General features: G+C 46.0%; 4 protein-coding genes across 4 annotated transcripts; 3 read left to right on the plus strand and 1 right to left on the minus strand.

Annotated features, from left to right (window-relative positions):
* Positions 1–285: 285 nt before the first annotated feature.
* On the plus strand, positions 286–3388 carry F4812DRAFT_49972 (Serine/threonine-protein kinase ATG1). Its single transcript, XM_047939141.1, has 2 exons — positions 286–3093; positions 3149–3388. Exons 1-2 carry the CDS (start codon positions 453–455, stop codon positions 3286–3288), a joined length of 2781 nt encoding a protein of 926 aa, XP_047789434.1. The 5' UTR covers positions 286–452; the 3' UTR covers positions 3289–3388.
* Positions 3389–8410: 5022 nt separating this feature from the next.
* F4812DRAFT_50121 (uncharacterized protein) lies at positions 8411–11521 on the plus strand. Its single transcript, XM_047939143.1, has 3 exons — positions 8411–8886; positions 9176–9331; positions 9384–11521. The coding sequence occupies exons 1-3, from the start codon at positions 8685–8687 to the stop codon at positions 11417–11419; spliced, it is 2394 nt and encodes a 797-aa protein (XP_047789435.1). The 5' UTR covers positions 8411–8684; the 3' UTR covers positions 11420–11521.
* A 1396-nt stretch (positions 11522–12917) lies between these two features.
* On the minus strand, positions 12918–15715 carry F4812DRAFT_431317 (transmembrane amino acid transporter protein-domain-containing protein). Its single transcript, XM_047934425.1, has 9 exons — positions 15128–15715; positions 15019–15054; positions 14852–14901; positions 14740–14781; positions 14535–14676; positions 14118–14479; positions 13713–14068; positions 13600–13656; positions 12918–13544 (listed from the first exon to the last, which is right to left on the minus strand). The coding sequence occupies exons 1-9, from the start codon at positions 15374–15376 to the stop codon at positions 13270–13272; spliced, it is 1569 nt and encodes a 522-aa protein (XP_047789436.1). The 5' UTR covers positions 15377–15715; the 3' UTR covers positions 12918–13269.
* Positions 15716–17638: 1923 nt separating this feature from the next.
* F4812DRAFT_50159 (MFS general substrate transporter) lies at positions 17639–20261 on the plus strand. The gene is made up of 8 exons (XM_047939144.1): positions 17639–17982; positions 18131–18406; positions 18480–18656; positions 18712–18738; positions 18794–18811; positions 18890–18997; positions 19074–19176; positions 19230–20261. The coding sequence occupies exons 1-8, from the start codon at positions 17961–17963 to the stop codon at positions 20008–20010; spliced, it is 1512 nt and encodes a 503-aa protein (XP_047789437.1). The 5' UTR covers positions 17639–17960; the 3' UTR covers positions 20011–20261.
* Positions 20262–20693: the final 432 nt, after the last annotated feature.

Raw genomic sequence — 20693 nt, forward strand, 5'->3', positions numbered from 1 at the left:
CCGCAGCCCCATTCGTTCGTACCTGTCCTACATGTGTACATGACGATACCTCGAGTTACGGACCTCATCCCGATTCCCTTATAAGCCCCCGGGCTGCATTAACCAAGCTTCCTGTCATAAGCCAACCTACACAGGGAGCCATGGCTGACCCTCGAACGCATCCGAGCTCATCTACTCGACGAGCTCGAAATGCTGATAATATCATCGGTCAGTTTCTCATTGGTTCCGAGATAGGCAAAGGTAGCTTCGCCCAGGTTTATATGGGCAAGCACAAGGTTCGTATCCCCAAGGCTACCCCTAAACGCCCGTTTAATCATGATATGTTTCGTACTTTATTTCTCTGTAGAGATGTAATTTGGTGTTCCTGTAATGCACGTAGTTCGGATCAGCGACGGTCGCACGGTTCCTGATAATGATCGTGAGTCATACTCGAGGTGACGACAGTCTAGCTAATGGAAATGCCACAGGTTTCCAACGCCTTGGTCGCGATCAAATCGGTTGAACTCGCGCGATTAAACAAGAAACTGAAAGAGAACCTCTACGGTGAGATAAAGATTCTCAAGAACTTACGACACCCGCACATTGTCGCCCTTCATGACTGCATCGAGTCCACAACCCACATCAATCTTATTATGGAATACTGCGAATTGGGGGATCTATCACTATTCATAAAGAAGCGAGATGCCCACGCCACATTTCTTCCAACTCGCGATATGGTGCGAAAATATCCTAGCACTCCCGGTGCTGGCCTTCACGAAGTTGTCATCCGTCATTTCCTCAAGCAACTTGCTAGCGCCTTGAAGTTCCTTCGAGAAGGCAACTTTGTTCATCGGGATATCAAACCTCAAAACCTCCTGCTGCTTCCATCACCTCAATATAGAGAGTCGAACAGCGGCCGTCTTATCCTTAGTGCTAGCGACGATTCGTTGATACCGGCTGTTGGATTGCAATCTCTACCCATGCTGAAATTGGCGGACTTCGGCTTCGCCCGTGTTCTGCCAGCGACGTCTCTTGCCGAGACGCTTTGCGGATCTCCTCTCTATATGGCGCCAGAAATACTGCGCTACGAGCGATACGATGCGAAAGCAGATTTATGGTCTGTTGGCACCGTTGCGTACGAGATGATATCCGGCAGGCCACCATTCCGAGCTGGTAATCACGTTGAACTTCTCAGGAAAATCGAAAGCTCTGACGCACAAGTCAAGTTCTCGCGGGATTGCCAAGCTAGCCTGGAACTTAAGGCATTGATTCGTGCGCTTTTGAAGCGTAACCCTGTAGAAAGGCTAAGCTTCGAGGACTTCTTTAGCCATCAGGTCATTTCAGATGAAATCCCGGGCTTAGTTGAAGATGACTTACCCAAAGTCAAGAGAGTTCCGTCCAGAGAAATCCGCGCCAGCTCGCGGACTGATGACTCGGATGTAATCCCGCGACGCATGTCAACTCATCGTCGCTATGCCACTGAATCAGACGCAGCAGGTCAGGACAATAGCTCCTCGTCGCCTCGCGAGAGGCCATTGAGATCGTCGCCTCTAGCGTCGCCGGCCGAGTTTGAGGACCGGGATCCACAGATTCAAGGCGCATCTCGTACAGCCCAATCCCCTAGGGACGAGATCGCGCCGGGCCTGGGTATTCGACGACCGCAAAATAAACCTTCCACTTCCGCACCTGCACGAGGCGCCTATAGCGAAGACCGCCGGCAGCGCGGATTGTCTAACGCTTCAGCCAATAATTATTCGCAAGGCCAATTTCCACCTTACGAAGAATCCAGAAGGAGTAGAACTAGGTCAGAGCGCACTGCAATAGAAGAAAGAGCTGCACAGGAGATTGCTTTTGAGCGAGACTACGTTGTAGTAGAAAAGAAACACGTGGAGGTGAACGCATTTGCTGATGAGCTGGCTGCTAAGGGAGCACAAGCGGAGGCGGCATCTTCTAGGTCAGGACAAATTATTCGTCGTGCTACTCAGCAGGGCACGCCGACTTCAACAACGGGCGCAATTCCTGCTCAGCCGTCCAGCGCGCTCCAAATAGCGCAAGGCAGGCAACGACCCGATCATTATCGGCGAGGCTCCTACGAAAAGAATATGTCTGGCAGCCCTAGTTCTACAACTTCTGCAATCTATAATGCGATCTCAGATGCGAGCTTGAGGATTTTCGGCTTCAAGTATCCACCGCACTTACTTGGCAAAGGCACATCCCCTCCAAACCCGTATAATGCATTTCCGGCGTATCCCACTCCAGCCGCTCCTGTCGGCTTCATTACGGATGGACGTCAAGGTGGTCCCATTGATGAAGATTTACGTGTCGCGCAGTGCATCGAAGATTATGCGACACGAAGTGACGTTGTCTGGGGCTTTGCCGAAGTAAAGTATAAGCAGCTAGTCCCGTTGGCACCTTCGATGGATCATGGCTTAGGCGGAGTGCCCGCTGAGAAGGTGGTTTTAGAAGAAGACGATGGTCTTACAGTGGAGGCGATCGTGTCACTTTCAGAGGAGGCTTTGGTACTTTACGTGAAAGCTCTCTCGCTTCTCGCTAGGTCTATGGACATTGCAAATATCTGGTGGACGCGCAGGAATCGCATTGATTCTAGTTCCTCGCAGCACGTTGTTAATCGCGATGCAATGAGCGCCCAGAACTTAATATCAAGGGTCAATTCCGCTGTCCAGTGGGTCCGTAAACGGTTCAACGAGACGTTGGAGAAGGCTGAAGTAGTGCGACTAAAGCTTCTCGAAGCTCAGAAGCAGCTACCAGAGGACCATCCAAGCCACCCTGCAAACCACCAGCTGGAACTCCTTCCGACTGGTACCTCGAGCACGGATGGCATCGTGTTGACTGCTGGTCTTAGCGCCGAGAAGTTAATGTATGAAAGAGCGCTTGAAATGAGTCGTGCTGCTGCTATTAACGAGATTGCCAACGAAGATTTGAGTGGATGTGAATTGTCATATTTAACCGCTATTCGAATGCTTGAAGCGGTGCTCGATAATGACGAAGACCTCTCAAAACGCAGGCTGTCTGGTTCTTCGAAGGCCGAACGCGATTTAGTTCGCGAAGGCGCATCCGATATCAATCCGGACGATCAGCAAGCTGTTCATAAGAGTATGTATCTCCCTAACCCATCAAATAGAAGACAGCGATTAACTCATCATTCTAGTGATCCACATGATCAATGGCAGGCTTACGGCCCTTCGAAAGAAATTGCAGATGATCGCCAATGCTTCGAAAGCCCAGCAAGACCTATCCCGAAAACGTAGCGGCGATGTTACACCGCGGAGTGTTCCTATCGGTGCTTGATCACCTAAAGGGACACCATTTCTCACGACGTATGACGACACGTAAAAAGATTGCACTACTACTATTCAAGCCCCGCGGCCTTTATATTTTTGTTATTAAGACTAATCCCACGGCCATGACTAGCAATGGCTGGTCTCATCGTTCTCGACGGGATTCATGATTAGGCGTTTTGGGCGGCGACTTCATTTTGTTTTCGGTATATGTATAAGGCATCCAGATATTCCTTTCTATGGTTGTCTTCAGACCGGCCACCCTTTTTTCCCTTTTTTCTTCATTTCGCAGGTCAAAACTTTAGGGTCTCTCGGGCACATGCCGGTTGGATTGGGAGGGCGTTACTTGGCCCTCCGTGTAAGTTGCGTGTCAGCGCAGAGGTATCTGTCGCAAATCTCTGGCGTAAGGGTGGGGGTATAAATACACGGCATCACATCTTGTGGTTTGGTCGTCGTAAACTTGTATACGGACGGTACAGGTTTCCCCAGGCATGTTTGCATTTTGTTCCCACGGCGGCCGAATACCCCTTTTTGGTGGACACGGAGTGTTCCGCGGATAGGGAAAGGATCGGCCGCATTCCGCTTCATTGTGATTTTTTTGCGTGTCTTGGTCGGTGCTTACGGTAAATCATGGGTTCCTTCGCTAGAGTAGCTCAGGGCTTGGTTGCATGAGAGATTTGGGACCACGGCGTCCTCTGTACCTACATACATGTATGCGGCAGACTTGCCATTCTTGTTACCGTACGGACAACCTGGAAATTGACGATGCTTTGGCTATCTTCTATGCGACTCCGTAGTGAGACGTTTGGTAGAGAGATTATTTTAAATATTATTGTTTTGGTTTAATCCTACGAATGAACCTAGGTACCTACATACCTCCTATGTAATTTACTGCATGTGGACTTCAACTGTCAGCTCTGTCAAGGCATTGAACAAGAATTGTTGTTAATATATGTCAATCACGGGTAAACGTGTGTATTAGTTGGAGCTATAAAACTACAACTACAGTTGAAAACTAGGACGAGCTTAAGTTTTGAGTATTTATTTCATTGGCATTTCCAAACTTCGTAGAATATTCCACTGTCATAGTCGAAACTGGACTACCTCCTACCTAATACTAGCTTTGGACTTTGTAAGGTCAATTTAAAAGGGTAATGATCTGGATGCTCTATTTGTTACATTATTAAGGAATTTTAAAAGAATTTTCCCGGTTTCTTTAAGCTGAGAAATCGGATCTAGAACTGTATGTATTTTAGGTATGCTATCTGCTTGGATGAGGAATGGGGCATCAATTTTTTTAATATTTTTTAATTTATTTTTTTGAGGAACTATGCGGGTCTGAAAAGACAGACATTCATACATATGTGCGCGTGCTCTCTTAATTAAGTAAGACATCTTTTTTTTGTGTATAACACGATGACGTCTTGTTCGAGGAGCTAGTGCCTGAACTACCCTTCGTATTACATCGATCAATCTAGGTAGTATCATCTTCAGATCATATCGTCCATCTAGATATCGCCATATGTGCCTAACCACCTACAGGTAGGTAGATACTTCTAATCGTCGCTAGCCGGATCGGCTAGGTGAGCTTCTTAGGTCGGACCCTTATTTTTTTCCCCCTTCATCTACCCACTCAAGCTTGAGCTTCGTACTGGCTTTGTCAGACTAAAAGAGACATTTGCATCCTATCGCCTCTTTTTGCATATAACTCTTGGCCAAGATGAAGAGATGTCAATTAATGAGTGATGAACGAACGCACTGGGCTCCCTCAGAATGTATCGTACGTACGTAGTAAAGTACGTAGTAAAGCTAAGCTTCGCGATGTGGTATTATACTAAAAAGGGGACGATCTGCGGGGCAAGCTTTCCATGTGAAAAAAAAAAAAAAAGCTAATGATCCGGAAGTCCAAGATGCTTCCGTACCTGGGGTTGAACAATGTGACCCGCCAGCCATGTCCGTCTACGTAATAGTACCTAAAAGCCGCCGTCGCATAAGACGACGATCTGCGGCTACCAGCCGGAGTTTTGACGGCGAAGGGGGCCCAGAAGGGAGAGGGAGGGGAAGGGGGGTGGTTGAGAAACAGGAACTCTACTAATTTTAGGACATAACCAGAGAAAAAGAGAGGACACAAAAACAAATGAAGTATTGCCTGCGCTGATCGGTGGCGGGCTTGAAAGCTACCTCAGAGCCAGCAATGTTCGTTTTGGGGGAGACACTCGGGAGTTTCTCTCCTGGGTATCAAAACAACATTGGAAAGTTAAGACTCGTACTTCCGTATGTGTGCACGGGTATGGGAGGCATTTGAGGAGCTGCATTGAGACGCCAGTACGGATATAGGATAGATGTTGCGAAGGAGGCTCTGGATTCGGCTGGCCAAAAGGGACAAGTCCCCAACCCTAGCTTTTCTTGGAGATGCTACGCTATTGTACAATAACAACGCGGTGAAAGGACTGGAGGGCTGGTAGGGGGAGATCGACGTCATTTTTTGGAACCTTTGGGTCTTGAGGGACAGTTTGACAGTAATGAATGGCCTTGTGCTCTGCTTGTGTATTGTCCAGTGTGTCCCCAGTGTTCAGGTAATGTAGGGTATTGTGTGTACAGTATCATTAAAAACACGACCCAAAAATAATAAAAACACAACCCATCCACTTCTGACACCAGTTCAGCCACTGACACACACACATACTAATTTGTATTAGGATTAGTCGCACTACCAACCACATACAGAATTTACACCAATTGCATTTTAAAACATTATTTCTTTACATTTAAAGCATATATGTAATTGATATTTATATCATTGGAAAGGCTTAATTGAAGCGAAACTAATAATGTAATTTTTATATTTTGCATCATTAAAATAGATTTGGAATATAAGTATATTAGAAGAAGTGTATGTAGCTTTAAAAGATATTATGTAATATCTTTCTGTGTGGCCTTGGGGGTATCACGTGATACCCCTCCGAGCTTCTTTCGGCTTACATGTACAGTGTATATTCGAATAACATTTGAAATAAAACATTCACCCAGCTAAAAATTATATCATTCAAAAGCTCTAATTGAGGCGAAACCAGAGATGTATTCTTTAGGCTTTGCATCCTTCAATTGACTGGAGAGTAAATGCAAATATGATAGAACTTGTTAAAAGGTGTGGCTCATGCGAACGGTATGTGTGTATGTAGCGGTGGCTTAAAAGTGGATGGGTCGTGTTTTTAATGATACTGTTGTGTGTAGGGTATTGTATTGTACAATACGTCTGCGACCCGCCCCCTCTCCTCTCCCTAGCCTTACACTATACGACCTGTACCTGGTTGCTCGCGCTTGTCAATAGGTCCTGTACACTAGAGACGCTAAAGAGGCTGAGCAGGTTGGGGTATATCTCTCCATCTTCCACTTTATCCTATCAAAAACTTGGAAACGGTAGCATATGACGCTTGACAGCATGATAACCCAACCGGCTGGCATATCGAATACTACCTACCTATGTAAGGTGGCAATAGCCAGCTTAAGTAGTCACACTAGCTGTTGAATCAATCACCTAACGTACAATCGTACAATACCTATTATAAGTTACCTCCATACACAGAGCTAAATATCGGGTTTACACCTAGGTACCTAAGGTAAGGCGATGTTCGGCCAGGCAAGGTATACATACCTCTATCCGATAGGCATATGATACCGGTAGGAGCTAATAATAGAATACCTATGATAGTTTACTTGTTAAGGAAGTAGGTTACTTTGCCTTAGCTGCCGTAAAGAGAAGAAAACTAACGTTTAAATGCATCTTGAACCATGTTTCAGAACTAGACCGTTAACCTTGTCTGGAACGATACGAGAACTTTACTAGGTATGTAAGATACCTTCTAGACGCGTGGGTCTTAGATCCCCCTTGATGCCCTTTCCTTTCTACGGTGCCCTTTTGTTCGACCGGCTCTAGGCTCTTCCATTGTAGGGTTGGCGGTACCGCGGTCCGGAAGCGACTTAGTGCAACGTGGAGGCTTAGCACAGTTCTTTATACGGCCTAGACGATCTGTTCAAGCTTCGAGTCCTTACCAGGAGGTAGGTACCTTAGGTAGGTATGTACATGTACACTACCTAGTTAGAGAGTTTCTGGTTCAACTCTACTTCGACTAGCCTTCGAGCCTATATCTATGGGACATCTACAGATACGAGGCTGGTAACTTTGAGCCATGTCCAATATGGAAATGCCAAGTGTAAAAGAAAGATCAAGTTAGAGGCGGCGGTGAAACTCGCAGCGTTGACGAACAGGCAGCGTTCAAGCTCTGAAGCTCTAAAGCAGGTATGAAGCTTATGAAGTTTAGGGGCTCTGGAGCTAATGATATTGATGAAGGAAACGGCTCATATAACCTGTGTGGGTAATGGTACGGATAATCGGTATGTCTATGTCGAGGTATACATACACTACTATGATTGTCAAGAGCTTGATACAAATTTATATCTTTTACCGACTAAACGGAAGATGTGCACGAGGATGGGCCCGGGATGGACACCTGGTAGGTATAAACATGTAGGTGTAGGTTTTTAGTATCTATTGTTCTAACTTTAGTACCAGACTCAAAAGACAGTGACAATCGTAGAGTGATGTGCACTGTATGTATTGTATTCTACGCCCAGTATGGTACCTAAGCCACAATATGATACCTTAACTTTTATGGTAATATAGGTATGTACAATACCAAAAGCTTACAACCAACCTAACCTAACCGGACCTAGTTTCTCTCTTGTCAACTTTTACATCTGGTACCTAATATCCCCATAATTGACGCCGCCGCGTTCAACTTCATCTTCATCTTCAACCTCTTTAAAATACAAATTTAAATGAAAATTCATATACATATGCGTATGCGTATATGTATGCGTTAAATGATATATAAATCGCTAAAGACGACCCCCCCTTCCCCTTCCCCTTCCCCGTCCCCGTTCACCGACGGGTCAAAAATTGTTCAAGTCCCATTTTGTTTAGGTCATTCATTAGGTCCTAGCCCGCTCTGAAACATTTGGCTTAGATCCGACATTCATTAATAGGCTAGGTTAGCCAGCTTTAGGTAGCAGCTTTAGGTCAGGTAGGTACCTCTTGTAATACCTGTGCCTGCCCTGTCGCCGGTCTCTATCACCGGCAATCAATCAACCAACCGCCCTGCTGCCCACCTTACAACCTACCCACCTAACCTACACCCACACACACAGACGCCCGCATTTGACTTTGTCTTCGCAACTCTTTACACGCTCTACCTCGAAGCTTCTTTTTTCATCTTACTGCTTATTCCCCCAACACAAACCCCGTTCCCGGGCAAACGCCTACAAAATCAACGCGCATCTATCGTCACGACATCTTGTTTAATCTTGCCGACGGTCGCGGTCACCGTCGCCCGCGCGTCATAAATCATGACGTCTGCCGGCACTGCGTCGCCGTCAAAACCACAAACACATCACCATCACCAAATGAGTTCACCACCGCAACATCCGCCAGCTACAACTACAACTACAACAACTACTACTACTACTCCTGCCTCCCCTCCAAGCAAGCGAGATCTGAAATCATGGTGGAAGGCTTTTCAAACTCGGTCAAGACACCAAGAGTCTCAAGGTAAGAGCAGCAATCATAACATTCACCCGACCTGCGTGCCAATCGCTTTCTATTCAACTTTCTCCCACAAGCTACTAGTCCTCTACCCCCATCCTTGAAATGTCGTTATTGGTATAATAAATGCCATACCGCCTTGCATATATGTCGAGTAATCCAGAACGGTCAGCCTGTATTCCTAATAGCAGGTTTGCCCTGCAAGCTACCTTGTTTTTGGCAGTTAGGGAGAAGAAAGAAATGCACAGTGAGATCACAGTAAGAAGCTTATTTGCTAACTTGAAAGTCACAATAGAATCACAACCTAAGGGCATATTTGGTGTTCCTCTACGACAAAGCATTACATACGCGAACGTCGCTATTTCACTTGTCGACGAAGACGGTAAAAGCTATATATATGGATACGTACCAATTGTAGTGGCCAAATGTGGTGTTTTTCTAAAAGAAAAAGGTTAGCAACAAAGTCGTAAGGTGTCCAGTCTTCAGCTAATGGTCCATAATAGCTACCGGCGTGGAAGGAATATTCCGCCTCAGCGGCTCGGAGAAGCGCATTAAGGAGCTTAAAATACAATTCGACTCGCCCGATCGATATGGTAAAGGTCTTGTGTGGGATGGGTATACAGTCCATGATGCTGCCAATGTCCTCCGACGGTACCTGAATGACCTGCCAGAACCCGTCGTTCCACTAGATTTATACGAACGATTCCGAGATCCCTTGCGTGGGCACACGAAGCAGGCGGTCGGCGACACTGAAGGTACCCAACTCGTTGACAATTTCAACGAAGCTGAAGCTATAGAAAAATATCAACAGCTTATTAAGGAGCTGCCCCCCCTCAACCGACAACTCCTATTGTACATTTTGGATCTGCTCGCAGTTTTTGCTGCCAAGGCAGATGAAAATCGAATGACAGCCCAAAATCTAGCTGCCATCTTCCAGCCTGGAATGCTTTCGCATCCGCAACATGCCATGGCACCCGAGGAATACCGACTCAACCAATGCGTTATTATATTCTTGATTGAAAATCAAGATCACTTCTTAATCGGTATGCAAGGTACTGGCACGGATGAGAGGACTAAGCAGGAAATTGAAAAGGGCCCACCGACGGTTGTCACGCCTGCGACACCGAACCGCAATACCGGCGTTACAAGATCTGCTTCAAGTGCTAGTGCTGGCGCCGAGAGTGTTAGTAGGGATGGCATGATTCGGCGGAATCGTTCCACATCATCGCGGCACTCAATCCACTCCAATGGTGCTTCCACACCAGGTAGTCCTGCTTTGACGCCGAACGGGGGGCTTGCAAGAAGTAATACGGTTCCGTCTAAGAAGTCGCCTCATATTCCTTCCGGAAAATTCCAACCTCGGCAAAGTTCACCCACTGTCTCGGTAGCTCCATCTTCCCCTTCACCCGCTGGCCCTACTACGGGCGCGCCTCCTACGGTAGCTGAAGAAGCGTCAGCTGTAACCGAACAGTCTCCTGCGACGTCGCAACTCTTAACTCCGATGGCGGCAGGGTCACAATCAGCTGGAAGAAGCCAGGAAAGATTATTAGGCCCTCCTATCGATATTGTAACCCCATTAAGGGAAAGGAATCTGCAGAGTCTCTTCCAGCGATCCCCAATTGCTGAAGGTGAAAGGCGACAACCTAACAAGCTACGCAAAAAGCGATTACCCGGTAGTACCAACCCCAGTGCACAAAGTTCGACCGTCTCGCTTCCCCATTCGGAGGCAGTTTCCCCCGTTCATGAAGTTTCGGATCCGATAGAACAGAAAACCCGCCACCCGGGTCCTACTAATGCAGAGAATGGTAGCTCTATAGAAACGCCTTCAGAGCCTACACCACGGGCGTCCCAGGTCCCGTCCGCAAGTCCCGCCCACGCCGAGACAGAAAACGGCACTACGCTCAAGACCAAGACCTCTCCTTCGACGTCCTTGCACTCGTCATTTAATGAGGGTTCCGATGTAGAGCAGCTGGAGGGGGTGGCGCTCGTTTCCTCTCCAGATGCGGCCGAAAAGGAGAAGAAGCATCGATGGCGTATATCCCGACGAAAGGAGGACCTCTCAAGTGAGCAAGCCCATAATCTCGGCAACAATTCCCATGCCGAGTTAAGCACATCCTCGGTTGGAAGTGGACAGAGACCACGAAAGAGCTGGACCGGCGAGTCCTCGGATGTGGCAGCAGCCCTAGCGGAAAGCGAGGCCGGAACTAGGGAGAAGGAAGAGCTCAAAGGTCCTATCGGATGGATTAAGAATAAGTATCGGGAAACGAAGGAGAATATAGAGGTTAAACGCACAAAGTCCCCTCCAAGAGATCAAGTGCAGAACCAAGTTCAGAGCTTTCTGGCCTCAGGAAGAAGTGTGGAGACTATGGGAAGTATAGATGAAAAAGGAGCGCCCACAAGTCCCGCTCCTGCTCGCGTTGCAACACCGACATCCGAGATGAATTCTGTACGAGAGCCACGAGAGCCACACGAGATTCCTTTACCGAGCTCTCCACCGCCTGCTCGTACGACGCACGACGAGAAGCCTGCACATCCCTAGGAGGAAGAGACTTCGGATCAAGATGGTGGCCTATTCTGCTGGGGTATGACAATTAGGCTGGTGAACCAGACACGCCCAAACCTCCGCAATGCCCGAACAAGAGAGTAGATCGAATGTTTTTGGAGAACTAGAATAACGGTCCGTTTTTTTCTTCGTCTTCAAGTTTTAGGTTGTCGGGGGTTCTTCTCTGGAAAAACAGGTGGGATGGAAACGTGGGTTTATGGAATCGGCTTGATGATGGGTTTGAATGCCTCACTCCCAACGTTTGACGAAGTTTATGCGGCTTTTTTTTTTTTTAAAGGAGATGACGATTTATTTTCAAATTGGGGGATGCTCATGACGACCCGGTTCGAACGGGATAAAAAAAATTAGGAGAAGAGGATATGCTCTCTTCTTTTTATGGATACCCCTTCCCCTAACCCCTTAGTTTCAAGGCTGGCTTGTATGTTGTTTTTGATTTTGTTATGCGTGTTGCAATGTGGAATTCTATACTTTTGTCCGGTTTAGCAAACTTCGACGACGAATCTCGAGTGCCTTTTTTCGAGGCCTGTGTTTTGTTTTTGTTTTTGTTTTTTTGAGGCGTCCCCTTGGGGTTGAAAAGTATCATAAGGTGGGGACAACTTTTGATGACCATACCGTTCAATATACAGAGGCTATCTCGTGTCGTCCAGACGACTTCTTGTTGCCGCCTCTACTGTTGTGTACTGCCGTCCTTATTTTCCCGGAGTAGTTGGTGTTGAATGTGCTGGTGAGCGAGATGGAAACCGTGCAGGAACTTTGCACATGTTATGTGTGACTCTCTGTAATGCAAGCAGATGATTGCTGAGTGTTGTATTGTGTCAGCCGGCGATATAATAGGAGGCAGCAGATCGCGCTGGACCGTTGGGTATATGTACCTAACCTACCTAATGTAATCACGACGCATTTTGCAGAGGCGTATTAATCCTTCTTGGCGGATAGCAACAATAGGAAAAAAACTACCTAGATAGCTAACGACTTGGCTCTGAGGCTGCTTACCTAGCTTTAGACCACACACACATATTGCAGCAAGAGACGTGATGTTGTGGCTATGAAAATTAATTGAAAGGATGATGATTATTTGTCTTTAATCTTTCTAGTTCGGAATGACAAAGTGCAACCTTACTTACCCACCTACTTATATTCGTACTACATGGTTCTTTCACCTCAACTATTGTGCTTCGTCTAACACGCCCACGTGATAGTGTCGTTACTCTTGCTTTATCAAAACATGACACCGACGACGTATGAAAGGTAAGAGATCATCACATAGGGTCTCCAGCTTAACACTAAGCGTGGCATGGAAATAAGGGGCTTCGTACTTTTTGTCTCAACCTCGAACATGCTTTATCTAATCTCTATGGTATAAGGTTTGTAGGACGGCTATTATCTAAGATGGAAGAATGATATCAATTGCCGTCGTCTTATGGATTGTTGTTCACTTAGCGGCACAGTCGTCATCGATTTCTACGCAACCTAGGGGAGATAAGTATAAGTTATCAAGGAGCTCTATATTATGACATTTGGGTAATCAGGTGGTCTTCTGGGGTAATCCTCAGTCATACTCAGCAGATCTTTTTAAGCTATTCCAAAACCTGGGTATCTCTCCTGCATTGTTGCAGATAGCTCTATAATCATACTAGTTATTATTCTAGCTATTCGAATTGCATGGCCTCAATTGAGACTGCAGCACCCACTCCAAATTTTAACCAAAGTTTAACGTATATCTATGAATTGTATGGCTTGTGATAATATCCCTCCCTTCTATCATCCTGCTCGTATGCACATTCGCCCGGGGTATCTTCTGTTCTATTCGAAAGTGTAAATGCTGTTTAAATGCCATTGCTTGCGCACTGGAATGCGCTTCCAACCGTGCCCAGGGCAAATTCATCTAAAATGCCCTGGACACTTGCGTATGTTCCGGCTGATAAGAAGAAAAGACCAGTTAAGATAATGATAATGTTGAGGATGCCCTCGAACCATCCGCGGAATGAACGGTCCTTGAGTAATGCGACAGCACCGTCGGCTTTTCGCATGCGAAAATAAGCGAGGCCCCAGAAGATAAAACCAAAAAATGAATCAAATAAGGAGGACATGAGGGAGAGAACTATTTGCCTGATTAGCTATACCCTAAAGACCCATAAGCATCGTATGAAACTCACGAGAGTTGAAAAATGGGATAGAGTTGGCGATCACGAAGGCGACAACCCAAGTGAGGACTAAGACATCGTTAGCGCAATGGTAAACCTTAACAAGTTGGCCGTGGAAATCATACATAGAATAAAAGTCCAAGTGCCCCAACCAACGATGGTATGTTCATTCTTGTGGTGCGAGTTGTGGAAAATTCGAAAGAAAATGAATCGAGCGGAGACCGAGGCGTACAGGACACCTAAGAATATAATCGTGGGAATCATAAACGAGAAAGCAACCTTCTTGTATAGCGGAATTAAGGATCCGAAGGCAGGCGAGGTCATATACTGGTTGCCTACAAACGCGTATGTCACTCCACCGACGACGCTGAAAACGATAATCTCGAGAATAGTACATGCCCAAAGTGCCTTAGGGAAGTCCTTCGGCTCACGCATCTCGGCAATAAAACTAGGAAGCGTAATTTGCCCAATGAAAGTATAGCTACGCCTGTCAGCTTTACGTATCACGTGAAGGGAATAGTCCGATTTACCTGATATTAAGAAAAGCTCCCAAGCCGGAGACGAACGTAGTACCAAGAACAGGAACGGCTGTGACGATTGGGTTACCGAAAGGTAATGCTGCGCCGGTAGCAGGGTTCGTAGCCGGCTCTGCATTAAAACCTGCTGGATGGCCTTGGATGCCGGCGAAGATTGTTGCAAGGATGACCGAAACGAACGTGAACACCGCCGATGCCGTTCCAATCTTCGAAAGCATGCTAAACGTGCGAGGCAGCGACGACAACCAGCAAATGACAGCAACAATGGCGCCGAAAGATACTGTCTGACAAGATATACCAGCATCCGGGCCAACCATCGTATTAAGGTATTTGGCTCCGACGAGGACGTGGAGCCCCTATGAATTGGTTGGATTTTATCACCCTAAATGATGGCAAGGAGTATCGACTTACCTGGATGAACGTGTTGTTCAAGATAAACATAAAGGCCGTGAAATACCATGCCCATTTCTGGCCCCAGAATAGCATCTGGCCAATATCACATACGTCTCTGACTTCGGGGTGTCGCAGACAGAACTCCCATAATACGATAGAACTAAATGGCGAACGGTTAGCAGAAATACTCGGTGATTACGAGTCAAGACCTCGGATAGCGTACGTGTATAAAACTAATAGAGCCTGAACTACGGTGAGGATAAGCCTATATGGTACATCAGTAACAGGTACGCTTCGACTAAACCAGGTGCTCCGGAACTAGAAAAAAAGCTTACCCTGGGACTAGTCCGAGGACGCTGTATGACCAAGGGAAACTCATTATTGCCTAGTGTCTTGTTAGTTCTCAATTTCAATCTTTTTTTTTTTTTTTTTTTTAAATTTTTTTAATAAAAAAACCCGAGGATCGATCCTAGAATGAAGACCCCAAAATTGAAAAACTCACTAGACAGATATATTCGGAGAACAACAATGCAGCCGTCTACGTTAAGCTGTTAGTTGATGGCATGTCTTTGGCTTTGGCTTTGGCTTAAAGCTTGGGCTCTTGGACGCACTTTTTGCCAGCTACAAGTACGATACTGGATAGCATGACCGGCTTCTTCTTCAAGTTGCCTGTTGAGGATTGCATCACTGCTGAGATTACTGGAGGAGTCGTGAGCATCGGTGGTGATCGGCGCTATTTGAGGAGCGATACGAGGGCCTATCTTGACGTCGGGACCGCCAAACCAAGCCGACCATCCATGGAGTATGGTGGCCTCGTGGGTGTCATAAGTTACCGGTTCGTCCGAGTATTCTGCCTTCATCTCGACAACTTTGGAAGAGGTTAAGAATGGGCGGAATACTGTAAAAATAAAGACAAAAAAAATAATAAAAAAATAGGCGGTTGTCGATCAGAATGCGGCGTGAGCGGGAGTGAGAGTTTAACTAATCCTCAAATCTTAAAAAAGATGGTATTGTATACGTAACAGGGAGATATGACGTTATGATCCGACCGAGAGAAACATGTAAAACATGTAAGAACGGGAACGGAAACGGAAACGGAAATAAACCTGGAGCGCAAACACTGGGATGAGACGAAAGAAAGTGAAATATAAGAAAACTATATTTTGAGATGACGGGAAGAAGGAATAATAAGATAAGTTTAAAAGCTGTTATGTTGCAATCGCGACTTGCCTTGCTATACCCTGCTATACCCCTGTTTATACCCTGCTGTGCCCTGCTATGCTCAACTGGATGGAAGCTACGCCTATTGATTATTCCCATCAGAGGTAGGTACAACACAACCTTCTAACTCAAAGGAGTCTAAAACGTTGACCGAGCAGGGTAATCCTTTGTTACCTTCGTTACCTAGGTATAGGTATGCTGCTTCCTACCTGTACCTACCTAGGTACCTAAGGTAACGTCGAATATCTATTATACCTTCGACTCGGTGGCTACTCGTAGGTACCTACCTACCTAAGGTACCTTTTTTTCGTCGCAAAGACCTTAAGAAGTCGTCCCACTGTGGTATCACTATGGCTTCTTTTCAGATTATTATTACATACAACCTTAGCTTCTTAAAAAATTTTCAACTTTTCCTCGTCCTCCTTAAACACTAGGTACACGACCGTCTACGATTTAACGTGACACGCCGAGTAGGCGTCCCCGAAATAAGCGTACAGGGCAACTTTCCCTCGTGGGGGTTATTATTGGTCCAATCAAGATCCAACTAAACCTAGAGAGGAAACGCAGCTCAATCACGCAACTTCGATCTGCTATGACGATTACCTAGCGTAATATCAATATCTTACGGGGGCAGCTACTGAGCTGGGCGAACGGTTCAATGCATCCGTTCTATGAGGTAGGTAGGTATCATTTGACAAGAGTAGGGAAATTTGTAACACTCCTGATACAGCTGCTATTGAAGACGAACGAGTCTGTGGCACGCGATTTCATTTTCAGCTCGGTACTCGGCACTTTGTAAATCTGATAGGTCCAAAAAAAAGTTTTGTGTTAGTAGAAGGTCCTGGGATTAAATACCTGATCCGCTATGATCTTGGACGACGTGCTCGGTGCTCCTAGCTAAATGTGGCACAACAAGGGTATACTTTTAATCGTTAGCATTCATAAGCTCGATGATTTCCTACTCGATCAAATACCTCAAAAACGCCAACAACTCATTCCTCGCCTCGCGGTCTCCTGCGCCAGAACCCGAACACGAAGAGGCAGTCTTGGTCGTCGCAACACACTGGACTTACATTATCCGATTTGACATGGAAAATAAATTTCCCTGCTAGCATGGTTGTATTCCCAAAGCTGCTGTTATAACACATCAATTCATTCCCCTACTAGTCAGGAGTGAGAGGCCAAAAAAAGGGAAATGCTATCCCCATCCATTCGGCACTGTCGAAGGCTTTCAAGTATTTGCTGGTGCTAATGTTTCTAGGTTCGACGTTGTTACTCGACTAATATATACTAATATATATACCTACTTAGGTACCTAAGGTAGGTAACTACATTATGACTACTACGGCACAACCCGTAGTTGATGACATGTGAGGCCACGGCATCCGAGATTCCGGACGATGTGGTCGGGTCGGAATCGGAACGGCCCCATTCGTATACTATCCTATGCCTTAGTCGTATCTGGGGTAGAGAGACCATGTGCTTCAGGGACATCAAGAGGGGGGAAGGCATGAACCAATTGACACCAAGAGAGACAACTCAGCCCTTGTTTGCGAACCTCTGATTGGGTCCTCGGAAGTGTGTCTCATGCCGGATAGAAGAAAAGGGTTGATGGATCTAAGGATTCGTCCGTAGATTCGTCAATATATCCAGCTACACAGTTGCCGCGGTAAGCTATTCGGGAGAATAATACGCATTAGAAAAGAGCTGAGTGGTCAACTGGCTCTCATTCCAGGGTCTTATTCCCTTCTTCTCCGCAACTTTTAATTTTCCCCGCACAAACTCGAGCCGGACCCTTGGGTCTTTTCCCCTTTCAGTTGACCCTGTCTAGCGGCTCCAGTTGACCAGGTATAAACTCATATTGATAAAGCGACATCGGCTTCCAAATCTCATATTTCTGAAGATTCTTTCTTGAAGGCTCATTATCGTATGGAGTATTAGGGTTTGAGGCTCAAGAGGTTCGAGAGCCAAGGCCGAATTCGCGCGAAGGTTTCCTGTTCCTGTATTTGGAGATCGTCGACCGCCTGAGTTCGACTCATATTAACGGCCAGCCCCCGTCAGCGGCGCGACTCGCTATAAATTTTCATCGTTTGGGAGCCGATATTCGTACTTACTCTTATGACCTACCGTTATTGTTCCTGTCGAGTGCGCAAGTCAATTACTGCTTAAATTTGCCACTTTTATGGTGTTGCGCCGGTTGTCTCTGATCCCTTGGATTGAAAAATGCATATTGGCAAGGTTCCCCGTAGGTGGCAATTTTCTCCAATCTCCGTGTCTTAACTCCAAATTTCCGCCACGTATTGCACCGCGTCTTCGAACAGAGCTTCGGAATATTTTGGTCGCACAGCGCCAGACTTGATGTATAGTGATGGCTAACTCTGGTGTTCATGCAGCTTCGGCCCCGAGCGATTCAGATAAGCCGGTAGAGGAGATTATTGGGAGCAATACCTATCATCCCGGCGTTGCCGCTTCCGAGGATGACGAGCTTCACGTCCCATGTCCTCCTCATACCACGGAGCGGAAGCTCATGACACGTGTCGACTGGCAATTGATACCATTCCTTTGTATTCTTTATCTGCTGGCTTTCTTAGACAGAGTCAACATTGCCAATGCGAGATCTTTCCGGTTGGTTGAGGATTTACATCTAGAGAATCACGAATATAATACGGGTAGGCAGACACTACTTAGAAATAAATACTTCATACCGACACTTCATACTGATATTGATACTGATGACTTTAGCGTTAACTATATTTTTCGTGCCGTATATCATTTGCGAGATTCCTAGCAATATCTTCCTGAAGAGATTCTCACCTCGCATATGGCTCCCTACCTGCATGCTGGGGTTTGGCATTTCGTCCCTGTGTCAAGGTCTTGTACAGAACTACTCAGGTCTCCTTGCAACACGCTTCTTCCTAGGTACGGCCTTACACTCAAATTATTAAAAGACCGTCATACTTACACGACTTATTAGGGTTGTTCGAGAGTGGAATGTTTCCTGGTAAGCAACAAGTTCTTAAACTATAATGTTTGAATATAGCTAATGTGGATTTTAGGATGCTTCTACCTTATTAGTACGTAGCCTCAACATAGGATAATATGGCATAATACTATCCTATGAATATATGTCGCTAACGTTCGTTCTTGGTCAGGCATGTGGTACAAGCGAAGTGAATCGCAAAAGCGTTATTCCCTATTCTTCACGTCCACTTCTTTGGCTGGAGCCTTTGGAGGTCTTTTGGCCTCTGCTATAGGAAAGAGTATGTGTTCACTCCATTCAAAACGTTTCGCCCGCGCTCTAGCAAGAAGAATCCGGATTTACTGACAATTGATTAGTGCAGGGTATTCGTGGATACAATGGCTGGAGATGGATTTTCATACTTGAAGGAATCCTTACATGTCTAGTTGCGGTTGTGTTCTATTTTATTTTCCCTTCTTTGTAAGTGAACTTGTGGTCTTAAGCGTAGCTGGTTCGATTCTAACCTGTAATAGCCCCGAGGAAGCTAAGTGGTTGACTGAAGAGGAGCGGACTTATATCAAAGCTCGCCTGCAAGCTGACCAAGGCCATAATGCTGCCGATCGCAAGACGACCTTCCGCGATGTTATAAACGTAATGAAGGACCATCGCGTCTGGCTTGGCGGCTTCATGTACTTTGGATTGATCGTTCCCGCATACAGTTACGCTTTTTTCGCGCCTACCATCATTTCGACATATCACTACGATGCTATTCAGACTCAGCTCTACAGCGTGATCCCTTGGGCTGCATCATTCGGCTTTTCTCTACTAACGGCTGTGTTATCCGACTGGATGCACCACCGTGCAGCTTTCGCACTTGCGCCGCTTGCCTTGGGTCTTACAGCCTTCGGCGTTTTGCTCAGCGTCCACGACAACACACCTGTTCAATTTGCGATGTTATGTCTTGTTACGATGAGCACTTACAGCGTGTTACCCATTACCGTCTGTTGGTTTAGTATGAACCTTGGTGGTCATCATCGCAGAGCTATAGGTACAGGGTGGCAAATTGGTTTTGGCAACATTGGTGGGATCATAGCTACATTCGCGTTTATCAACACTGATGCCCCCTATTTCAAGAACGGTTATTCGATCTGCCTTGGATTCACATGTTTGAGCGGCTTGGCGTCGGTCTTGTATCTCATTTCGATCTACCGCGAAAACCAACGGAGAAAGAAGGCTGTTAGAGACGTAGGGTTGTCGAATTACGAAAAGGGCGAGTTGGGCGATCTAAATCCCGAGTTTAGATATATGTATTAAGCATGTAGAGGAGCTAGCGTGCAATCATGTTTGATAGACATGGGATTAGATAGTGATGAAAAAGGGGGTTGGATAAGTGGGATATGTTAATTAAAATGAGATACCGAGCGCCAAAAAATAAGTATGTGGCTGTCCTCTATATGCACGTGTACGGTGGGCCATATGCCCTAAACCGCCAAACCGCCAAAAAATACATGACATAATCTAAGATTGGATGACATAATCATAAAATAGGTAAATTTTCATTAAACCCCTGTTAAACCGCCGTTAAGCCGCCGTTAAGCTGTTGTTAAACTTCCGTTTAAATTTTCTTATTTTTTTTTATTTTTTTTTATTTGTGACGAACCTACACTCAGGTCCGTTAGAGTGTAGTGCCGATGGGTCTTGATTTTCAGGTAAACAGTAACGATACGAGTCAAGTGTCAAATAAACGTTAAAGTGTTCGTCAGGAAGGCTTGGAGTCCTTCCCCTTATATGGGTTAGATATAAGACTTAGATTGATAGCTAGAGAGCTTAAAATATGAATGACTAGATACATGAGAAACGTTCGATAGTTATATGAAATGCCTCTTCTACTTCCTGTTGCTATCGTTTATAGCATCTCTATGTGATCTGGTGTGATCTGGTTGATCTGGTCAAGATCACACAAGATCACTCAAGATCACCCAGATCACTACCCTCCA

Source organism: Daldinia caldariorum (genome assembly GCF_022478825.1).
Source record: "Daldinia caldariorum strain CBS 122874 unplaced genomic scaffold F4812scaffold_10, whole genome shotgun sequence".
Taxonomy (NCBI): domain Eukaryota; kingdom Fungi; phylum Ascomycota; class Sordariomycetes; order Xylariales; family Hypoxylaceae; genus Daldinia; species Daldinia caldariorum.